General features: G+C 44.1%; 1 protein-coding gene across 1 annotated transcript in view; it reads left to right on the forward strand.

The window, feature by feature from the left end:
- The window catches only part of LOC139306469 (histone deacetylase 4-like), a 46,041-nt gene extending 35,762 nt beyond the window's left edge, over positions 1–10,279 (forward strand). Inside the window, exons 11-26 of the mRNA XM_070930336.1 lie at positions 664–908; positions 3,255–3,479; positions 3,904–4,099; positions 5,080–5,213; positions 5,319–5,430; positions 5,545–5,597; positions 5,937–6,044; positions 6,662–6,717; positions 7,021–7,108; positions 7,225–7,344; positions 7,621–7,718; positions 8,254–8,372; positions 8,558–8,691; positions 9,287–9,371; positions 9,711–9,855; positions 9,999–10,279. Coding sequence (XP_070786437.1) covers positions 664–908; positions 3,255–3,479; positions 3,904–4,099; positions 5,080–5,213; positions 5,319–5,430; positions 5,545–5,597; positions 5,937–6,044; positions 6,662–6,717; positions 7,021–7,108; positions 7,225–7,344; positions 7,621–7,718; positions 8,254–8,372; positions 8,558–8,691; positions 9,287–9,371; positions 9,711–9,855; positions 9,999–10,038 — 1,958 coding nt within the window. The 3' untranslated portion in view covers positions 10,039–10,279. The remainder of the gene's footprint in view (positions 1–663; positions 909–3,254; positions 3,480–3,903; positions 4,100–5,079; positions 5,214–5,318; positions 5,431–5,544; positions 5,598–5,936; positions 6,045–6,661; positions 6,718–7,020; positions 7,109–7,224; positions 7,345–7,620; positions 7,719–8,253; positions 8,373–8,557; positions 8,692–9,286; positions 9,372–9,710; positions 9,856–9,998) is intronic.

The raw sequence follows: 10,279 nt of genomic DNA on the forward strand, positions 1-10,279 counted from the left end.
TAAAGGACAGGGTCTTCTTCAGTGTCTTCTGGAAAAGACCTTTGCTTGAGATTTGAAGTCACTGAAAGCAGGTTGTACATCAGCTGCTTTCACTTCATTCACTCCCTGACTGGACGACCACGCAATTCACTAAACTAAATGTGGAAAAACATGGCGGCTGTTCTGGTAGCAACCAAAATAGGCCTTGTAGACACAGACCCATGCATCATTATGACACCTAGTCTAAATACTTGATAAGGTCAGGGTTTTTGGAGTGGCAGCAAGTCAAGTCATCATCAAAACACTCACCATTGAGCACTTAAGCTTTCCTAAACAGCTGCATGACACCACCAGTTTAGCAAGATCTACCTTACCCAATCTGAAACGCCAGATAACATCTTACAGTTAAAACGGAGCTGAGCGGTCAGTGAGGTTCCTTATATGACGTGGGATGCTTCCTGATATGACGTGGGATGCTTTGTGTTTAAACAGTACTGTCACTATATAGCACAGACGAAGTGCAGAAAATGAAAGCCTTTGTGTCGAACATACATCTTCAAGCACACAGAAACAATGCATTCTCTGTTCTTGTTTCATGGAGAAGTGAGCTCTCTCCCAGACGACTTATGAAGAAAGCTCTCCTAATGGATATGAGTTTGCACTCTTGGGTTTCACGAACTAAAGTATTCCTTGTTTGTGTCCAAGGTGTGAGTGGCCTGTCTATGTCGTCAGCAGCATCCATGGCCAAGCTGCAGCGGCAGCACCGGCCCCTGGGGCGGACCCAGTCGGCCCCTCTGCCCCAGGGGAGCGCCGCACAGGCTCATGCCCAAGCCCTGGCCCTGCAGCAGCTGGTGGTCCAGCAGCAGCACCAGCAGTTCCTGGAGAAGCACAAGCAGCAGTTCCAGCAGCAGCAGCTCCACCTCAACAAGGTGAGGGGTGGAGACACTTGATTTTGAATGCAAATTATGCTTTTTTTTGTACAGCAAGTTGTACATGTTATCATTATTATTGTTATACAACACGTTATAAGCAGTTTGCTCTCTGTACTGATGAAGCCAGGTGATGGCCACAGATCACATTCAAATGAACTGATAATTAATTAGGGCTATAAGCCAGCGTGGGCCAGCTCAGGAGCTGTAGTGTAGTTGTTTGTGTAGGCGGCAGTCAGTAACGCAGCCAATCACATGTTAGCATTGTGTGAAGTCCTTGATTTCTTTCTCTTTCTGTAGTATTTTTGTGTATGAGTAGGCGGAGGCAGGTATGGGTTAACATGTATAACAGAGTGTTTGTGTGAATGTTTGTATCCACGTCTCTGTGATTGTGGCCGAGACAGTTGCCACGGACTGCGAGGTAACTATGCGCTGCCATGGCAACAGAGCGGAAGCCTTTTACTTATATGGTCAGGGAGGAAGCGAGCAGCCGCTGCTCTGGATGGCTTTACCTATTCGAGCAGAGTACTCGCTGGAGGAGAGGTGGGTGGATGAAACAAGGGATTTCCTCTCCTCCTCCTCCGCCTCCCCTACTCTGCTCTGCTCTCTCTCACTCCCTCCATATGTTTCAGAGCTCTCCAGTGGCAGCTTTTCACACAAACATCTCTATAACAGCCTCTGGCACGCCAAGGATGGATTCTGCAGGAGTTTTGTCAGGACAAAAATGAAAATGTCCACTCAACATAGTTTTATTTTCTTAAATGAATGAAAATACAAGAGGGAGTTTTTTTCCCCTAAATTCTATAATGTGAGTAGTTTTGTCAATTTAGTCAATTCATTACATACTTGATTGACAGAAAACAATTCTGATCAAGTGAGCAATTGTTTAAGTCATTAATCAAGCAAAAATGAAAAGCATTCTCTGTTTCCATGTTTATATTATATTATTATGAATTGAACAAAATTTTAGACTGTCAAACGAGGGAATGCACCGATCTGACTGTTTCTTCTGTCAAGACAGTCTCCGATTTAAAGGACTAGTTCAACATTTTTGGGGAATTTGTTTATTCGCTTTCTTGCAGAGAGTTAGATGAGAAGATTGACACCACTCTCATGTCTGTACGATAAATATGAACAGCTAGCCTGGCTCTGTCCGAAGGTGATGAAATCTCCCTACCAGCACCTGTAAAGTACTAAGTAACATCATGTATCTATGTTGTCTAACTTGAAACGAGAAGCTGTGGTTTTACAGGGGGTTTGGACAGAATCTTGATAGATTCTAAAAAGTCTAAAACTAGTCTAAAAATGAATCAACAGATCATTAGTTGCAGCCCTAAATGTGATCAATTCAAAGATTGTGATACAAGAACAAATAATGTACTTAATACTTAGGATAGCTGATACTCAGATTAATTTAAGATTCCTGGTGTATCAACAGATACTCACTGCATTTGTGATCGGTATGGAAAGGACCAGATAAAGAGGAGGTTTCTGGGAAAGTAGAGCAGAGGGAGGGCGGCGGGGTCGAGGGAAGAGGTGAAAAATGGGGGTGGGGGGGTAGAGAAGTTTGTTTAGTCGCAAAGAAGACAAGAACAAGAGGAGGAGGAGGGGTAGGGTGGATGAGAGCTGGTGAATGCTCTGACGTCAATGCTGTGTCAGCTTTGTGCCAGGGGACCCACGAGCTTACAGCTCTGGGAAACACACACACACACACACACACACACACACACACACCTGTAGCTGTAGCCCTCTCTCTCTCTCTCTCTCTCTCTCTCTATCTCTTTCTCTCTCTCTCTCTCTCTCTCTGTCTCTCGACTTCCAGCAAACACTTCTCTTTCTCGCTCTTCACATCATAAACACTGACACACACTGTGGAGGTGAGTACTCTGCAGCCTTGAATGGCACGCTGAATGGTTCACGTCAGCGAAAGTGAATGAATAGACAACTGAATCACTACTCGGTTAACAGCAGGCCCCAGAATGAGTCGATGAAAAGCAGCTCAACGGGGAGTGGGGAATGTTTCTGTTCGACGAGACACATTTTGCCCCTGAGTACAGTCGGCAGAGCGGCCACTCACATTCAATTACAACGGATAGATTTGAAATGAGCAAGACACCAATCTGACTGAGTAATCCAAATTAAGCTTGTTAAAAGAAGAATGCTCCAGAGAAAGGAGCGATTTGCCAGGAATTTGATTCAGGGGGAGAGCGTGCCCGTTTGTCTGAATGCAGCCTCACACGTTGGAGGGGATTTGTCACATCCTGCTGTTTGATTGTGAAATAAATTTCACATCGCAGCATCATCACCCTCCTCCCTCCCTCCTTCCCCCCCTGTGTTTTCCCACAGATGATGGCCAAGCCCAGCGAGTCCCCCGTGGGCCGTCAGCACCAGAGCCACCCCGAGGAGACGGAGGAGGAGCTGAGGGAGCACCAGGACGGAGGCGCTCTGTTGCCGGGGATCACCATCAAGCAGGAGCCCCCCGACCAGCAGGAGCTGCAGGAGGAGGTGCTGCAGCAGCACATGGAGAGGGAGCGGGAGAGGCAGGCGGAGCAGGAGCTGCTCTTCAGACAGGTAGAGGAAGGGGGAACAAAGTCTTCAGCTGTAAAACAACGTAGGCCGAGACAATCAATATGAAGTTTCGGAGAATTGATTTTGACTCTACTTGGCAGTGATGTATTGTAGGTGTTCCTGGGGAAGTCCTGGAGAGGAGAAGACTCCAAAAAACAGACACAAACATGTAATTTGGGCTGTGAAAGTGCTTTTTTTCCTATGACATCTCTGTAATTAAAAGCTGAGGGTAAATCAAAGCTGTATCATTTGTTTTGGCTGCCATCTTTTGGCCATAAGTTGTACTTGCAATATGGAAAATGTAGAAGCAATTGTCACTAAACAATCACCGAGACAACTGTAGGATTCATCTTTATTTATCTGTTTTCTCTGTGTTTGTGTGTGTGTGTGTGTGTGTGTGTGTGTGTGTGTGTGTGTGTGAGAGTAGCAGGCCCTGTTGTTGGAGCAGCAGCGGATTCATCAGCTGAGAAACTATCAGGCCTCCATGGAGGCTGCCGGCTTGTCAATCTCCTTCCCAGGACACCGCCCGCTGTCCAGGGCCCAGTCGTCTCCGGCCTCAGCTTCCTCCTTCCCAATCAGCGTCCCAGCCCCCGATCCTCCCGTCAAACCTCGTTTCACCACAGGTCGGCATCGCCACCCTCTGCCATTGATGTTTTCCTCTCATCTACTTCGCTGTAGCTCATAGTTTTTGAGTCTGTTTTCTGTCAGCCGTTGCACCAATTCATGTGTAACTTTCAAATCTTTTACCGCTGCCAAGCTGCCAGTATTTTTTATTTCCACAATTGTAGCCTCACCCTGGTCTGCCTCAAGCATTCAGTTAAGAAGTTTTTGGCTTTGATTTTCGCTTCCTTCCTAATGCACAGGGGAGTGAAAAGAGAAAGTTCCATCCAAAAAGCAGGTGATTTGGCCAGAAAACGGTGTAATGGTTCCGGCCTCCATCTGGTAGCAGTAATAATCGAGCGAGAGGAGCTCATCTTGCCAAAACCTTTTCTCTCCCACTTTCTCTTCCTCTCAGACATCTGACTCTTTAAACAAAGATGAGAATGACAAAGGGAGCTGAGAAGAATGAAGCTCCTCGCAGCAACAGACTATTGTATTCGTATTGAAGTGTTATCACCATATTGTGGCAGTTTTTGCGTTTATGCACCATAGCTGAAGATATTTTTATCTTTAACAGTTTGGCCTACTTTACTCCCACTCAGTTCCAAACTGCAGTGAAAATTTTGGGAAAGAAGCATCAGAATGAGAATATCAGGCTGTAAAGTTTAATTTCAGTCACTGTTTTGATATTAATGTGTATTCAGAAACAATGTGAGAGCTAACTAGAAACAGGAAGAAGCTTCTTCTTCTGCTGCATGTTTCTTCTCCTCAAATTTGAACCTTTAACAAATAGCTATCAGATTCTGTAGATTGTGAAGCAAAACAGAAAATAAAGCTGTATTTTTACTGGAAATATTTAATATATAATAATATTTGGCATTTTTGCAAGAGAAAATGACGAATAATCGATTATAAAAATAGTCGCAGAAACATTTTCTGTCAATTGACTAGTTGATTAATCGTTGAATTGTTCATGAGTGTGTGTTTCTGTGTGTTTCCTCAGGCCTGGTGTACGACTCTCTAATGCAGAAGCACCAGTGTATGTGTGGAAACACCAACAGTCACCCGGAGCACGCAGGCCGGATTCAGAGCATTTGGTCTCGGCTGCAGGAGACCGGACTCAGAGCGCAGTGTGAGGTATGTTACAAGTGGAAAAGACCGCACAGTGAACTTCACACAAAGTTGTGAACTGAATATAAGAGAGTTGTATCCCTGTGTGTGTGTGTGTGTGTGTGTGTGTAGTGTATCCGTGGGAGGAAGGCCACTCTGGAAGAGCTGCAGACGGTTCACTCTGAAGCCCACGTCCTGCTGTACGGAACCAACCCACTCCGACAGAAACTTGATTGTAAGCTCACACACACACACACACACACACACACACACACACACACACACACACGTACACAGCATTAGAATAACTTCACTGCTGATATTTACTCTCTTACTGTGTTCTTAATTTAATGTTTATTTCCAGGTTCAATCACTCCCATGTTCGTACGGCTACCGTGTGGAGGGGTGGGGGTAAGTAACACTCACATTCATAGGATGAATTAAAACACCAGGATACAATGTTGTGTCTGAAATGATGCAATCTATCTAATAATAATCTAATAATGTTTAAAAAATGATCCGATTTACAGAAGTCATTATCATTGTGGAAAGACATGGCAGGTTTCTTTGTATTGCACCTTTCAAACATAGACACAGTGTTGTAAAACAAAGAGAGCAGCAAACCTGCAGCTTTATTAGTTGGTTTAAATGCTCAGACACAAAACTCTACACTTCGTATCAGTGACTTTTCACTCTCTTTCTTTCCATATTGTGGATTTAGCTCTGAGACGCTGTGTGTTGTGTTTCTAGGTGGACAGCGACACCATTTGGAACGAGGTGCACTCCTCCAGTGCAGCTCGTCTCGCTGCCGGCTCGGTGGTGGAGCTTGTTTTCAAAGTGGCTACTGGAGAGCTGAAGGTAACTGTGAACACACTCATTCACTCTCACCTCCTCTTATCTTTCTTTCTCACATCGACAAGAAGAAAGAGACACTTCTTCATCATCTTAAAGACATTATGGGGTTCCCACAGGCTTTGAAAATGTATATCTAACTACATTACCTGAAGTCGATTTGTTTAAAAGTAGGACATTTCATATGATTCCAGCAGGATTTATTGTCTTCTTCAGTCTAAGACTGCAACTATTTTTCCATTTATCTGTCGAGTACTGTATCAGTTTATTCGATTTATTAGATTAGATTTGTAGATTCTTTTACTAACAAAAGACCTTAAAAGTCACTGAAATGTTATGTTAAACTGAGTGTTGTAACCCTAACCTGCTGGTCAGGATAACCACACTACAGCTCACAGTAAGACTGTAACACTTTAAGTGCTTTATCTTGGATTGTTTCCCATTCAGAAGCTGCATTTCTAAACATTACAGCCACCCCTCTTTGTGTTCCGAGTGTGTATTTGGCTAAATTTCAGTGTTTTAGCGGTGGCTCGCCACTACTTAGTGAACACAGAGGAAACACTGAGTGGTGATCAGTAGCGCTGTGGCTAACAGACTCCTGTCGCTCCTGTCCGTCTCTCCAGAATGGTTTCGCTGTGGTCCGCCCTCCTGGACACCACGCAGAGGAAAGCACTCCCATGTAAGGCCACAGCCGTCACCACACTCAGCTGGAGACACTTAATCTATGCATATACAAATACCAGCGTTGGAACAGGCTCATCTGGAATAGAAATTACATAAACCATTGAGTTTATTTGCACATAAAGTGCCTTTAATCTGCCAGCTGTTTCAAGACGGCTTTATTTATTTTTCATATCCTCCTCACAACGTGTTTAAAATGTGCTATAAAAACATGAAGATGGAGCAGGAAAGTGCTTTGGCTCTGCTGAATGTCATGACAAGCAGGACGACTCAGCCCTCCCTCTCTTTGCTGCTGTTTCAGGGGTTTCTGCTACTTCAACTCTGTGGCCATCGCAGCCAAACTGCTGCAGCAGAGACTCAACGTCAACAAGATCCTCATCGTGGACTGGGTCAGTCTCTTTAGTGACCACGTCTCCATCATGTAGCAGGAACGTCATGTAATTAGTTTGAGCAGGATTTAAAGAGGACTTTGTGATGATATCATGTGTGTGCCCTCTAACCTCAGGACGTTCACCATGGCAATGGCACCCAGCAAGCCTTCTACGACGACCCCAACGTCCTTTACCTGTCTATTCATCGCTATGACGACGGCAACTTCTTCCCTGGAAGTGGAGCACCTGACGAGGTGAGCGTGTAACCTAATTAAATGTCACCAGATTTGAACAAAACATTCCCAGTGCATCGTGGGAGACAGTTTGCACAGGAATCAGTTTTCATACATGACAGAATTTGGATTTCTTCTGTTCAGTGAAAAATAAATAACAATGAAGGTCATAGTGTGTAATTTGTTTTACTTCGTGTGTTCTCCTACTAAAGCACTTTTTAATGATCAAGTAATGTTAATGTCTTAATGTGAGAGGGGGAGCATGAATGTGAGTCACACATGTGCTTCTCTCTGCAGGTGGGCAGTGGGCCCGGAGTCGGGTTCAACGTCAATGTTGCCTTCACCGGAGGCCTCGATCCTCCCATGGGAGACGTGGAGTACCTGGCTGCCTTCAGGTACCAGATACAACATCATCAAATCACACTAAATAAATTAAATCTAATCTAAGTGTTGAAAGGAAAGAAAATCCTATAGGAAATGTTAGTTTGTTCTCCGTTTCTAGGGCTGCAAAACTAACGTTTATTATATATAATTTCTTCTCAATTAACTGATTAATTGTCTATAAAATGTCTGGAAACAGTGAAAAAAGCCCATCACAATTTCCTAAAGCTCAAAGTGATGCCATAAAATATCTTGTTTTCTCCGAACAACCTTATAAAACCCAAAAGATATTGAATGTATGAGCTCATAGGACAGATAAAAGCAACAAACGTTACATAATTAGTTTGTTTTTTATGCTTGAAAATGAGATAAAGGATTAATAGAACAAAACGATTCATTAATTGTTTGAAGTGGATTAAGGAGGAAAAGTTTGCAGGTTAATTAAATGACTGATTTAATAGTTTGTGCTGTTTGAGTATCTTCCACATTCACATTGAAACATTGGGCGTTATTCTGTATAATCTTTATAATCCACCCTCCCACTCTCAGGTCAGTTGTGATGCCCATAGCCAATGAGTTTGCTCCGGACATCGTGCTGGTCTCCTCTGGCTTCGACGCTGTGGAGGGACACCCTCCACCACTGGGCGGCTACACTTTGACGTCCAAATGTGAGTACAAGATTATCTGAAGTGTGTTTCTTATCTCACGCAGACATGTGCGCTTTTGTTGGTCATTGACAAAGTAGAACATTGTTTCTTTCTGACAAACTATTTAAATGTAAATTAAATTCAACTGCTGCACACCACAGATTCATTTACATTCCTTCACCCCCTGTCTGTAACCTTTTCTTCAGGTTTTGGCTATCTGACCAGGCAGCTGATGACCCTCGCTGGAGGCCGGGTGGTCCTGGCTCTGGAGGGGGGTCACGACCTCACCGCCATCTGCGACGCCTCTGAGGCCTGCGTGGCCGCCCTGCTAGGCCAGGAGGTAAGGAGGTCACTCTGACAACACACAGGATCTGAATCCTAATTAATGGCCCTCATGTTGTATCAAAGAGGCGGCATGTTAAGTATTGAATGAGGCTTTAGGTTCTGCTATTCCATTATTTCAGATCTACCTGTGGATGTGAATTCATTTTAATAACTACAGGTTTCATTCATTTTAATCCTGTTTTAATCCGATGTCTTGGCAATGTAATGCATAAAAACTAAATATATTAGTTTGAGGACAAAGCTGCACTAATTCCATGCAAATGTATCATAACCTGAGCTGTAAGTTCATCTCCTTCTTCTTCCACATGTGTGACTTTAATGAAACCTCTTATAAAACATGAAAGCAGTCGTGGAATTAACATGAGGAAGCCTTGATAAACAGTGTTTTGTGGTGAATTTTGGGTGGATTCATCAGGCATTGATAGTGTCACTCATCTGAGGTCCAGTCAAGTTGGAATATGGACTGGGAGTGGAATGAACTGATGTTACATGGCACATCGTTTCCAGGTCAACCCCTTGTGGAAAGTTGTAAATGCAGCCAGTTCCATACTCGTGTTTACATTTTCTGTGTGTGTTTTTGTCCCGTGCAGCTGGACGCTCTGCCGAAGGCCGTCCTCGAGCAGAGGCCCAACCCCAACGCTGTTCGCTCTCTGGAGAAAGTTTTAGAGACTCACAGTGAGTTCAGTTACACAAACTCACACCACTAACACACACAGATGGACGCAACGAAGGATTATAGAAAGCTTTTTGCATTTTTCCAACTGTAAAACAAAAACAATATACTTCAGTGTCACTGTTAAACGGTCAGGAAACTTGACAAGATAATGAATACACTTTAAACAGTACAAGACATTACAACACACAAAATCTATTGTCAATTTTTCTTTGCTCTGGTTAAACAATCCCAAAGAGACAATTATCTCTTAAGGTGCAAATCTACTATATGTCTGTCTGTGACATTTTGAACATGTCACATCTGCTGTCTCTTATTTCTTATTCCTCTCCTGCTCTCAGGTAAGTACTGGCGCTCGGTGCACCGCTACTCGCCGCGGCTGGGACTTTCCCTGCTGGAGGCCAAACGAGGAGACTCGGAGGAGGCTGAGGCCGTCAGTGCCATGGCCTCTCTCTCTGTGGCCAACACCAACGCCATGGATCAAAGGTAAAGGATCCCAAATCACTGCTGACAGTTTGCATCTATATATCTGATTAAAGTCAAGTCTATAGCAATCATCCATTAGGGATTTATTAGTTAAAAAGGTGAAAATAACATGTTTTAAATATATTATTTGTATGTCTTCATAGGCCGGAGGAGGAACCCATGGAAGAGGAGGAACCACTGTAACGGAGGGAAACATGAGGGTGTCGCACTGTTACCATTGACCTCTCCGGAGAACGCCTCTTTGAGCTGCAAAGAGTCTCGACTGATCCCTTCATTTAGTCCCCCTAACCCCACTCACCACGTCAGTCACCTTGATTGGCGGCCCCTCGGCCAAAACGAGGGAGAGGGGGTGGGCTCAGCCTCAAGAGTAGGGAGCCAATCAGGAGACAGAGGACTGAATTGGGGAAAAAAATAATTAAACATA

This window comes from Enoplosus armatus, chromosome 24, assembly GCF_043641665.1.
Source record: "Enoplosus armatus isolate fEnoArm2 chromosome 24, fEnoArm2.hap1, whole genome shotgun sequence".
NCBI classification, from domain to species: Eukaryota; Metazoa; Chordata; class Actinopteri; order Centrarchiformes; family Enoplosidae; genus Enoplosus; species Enoplosus armatus.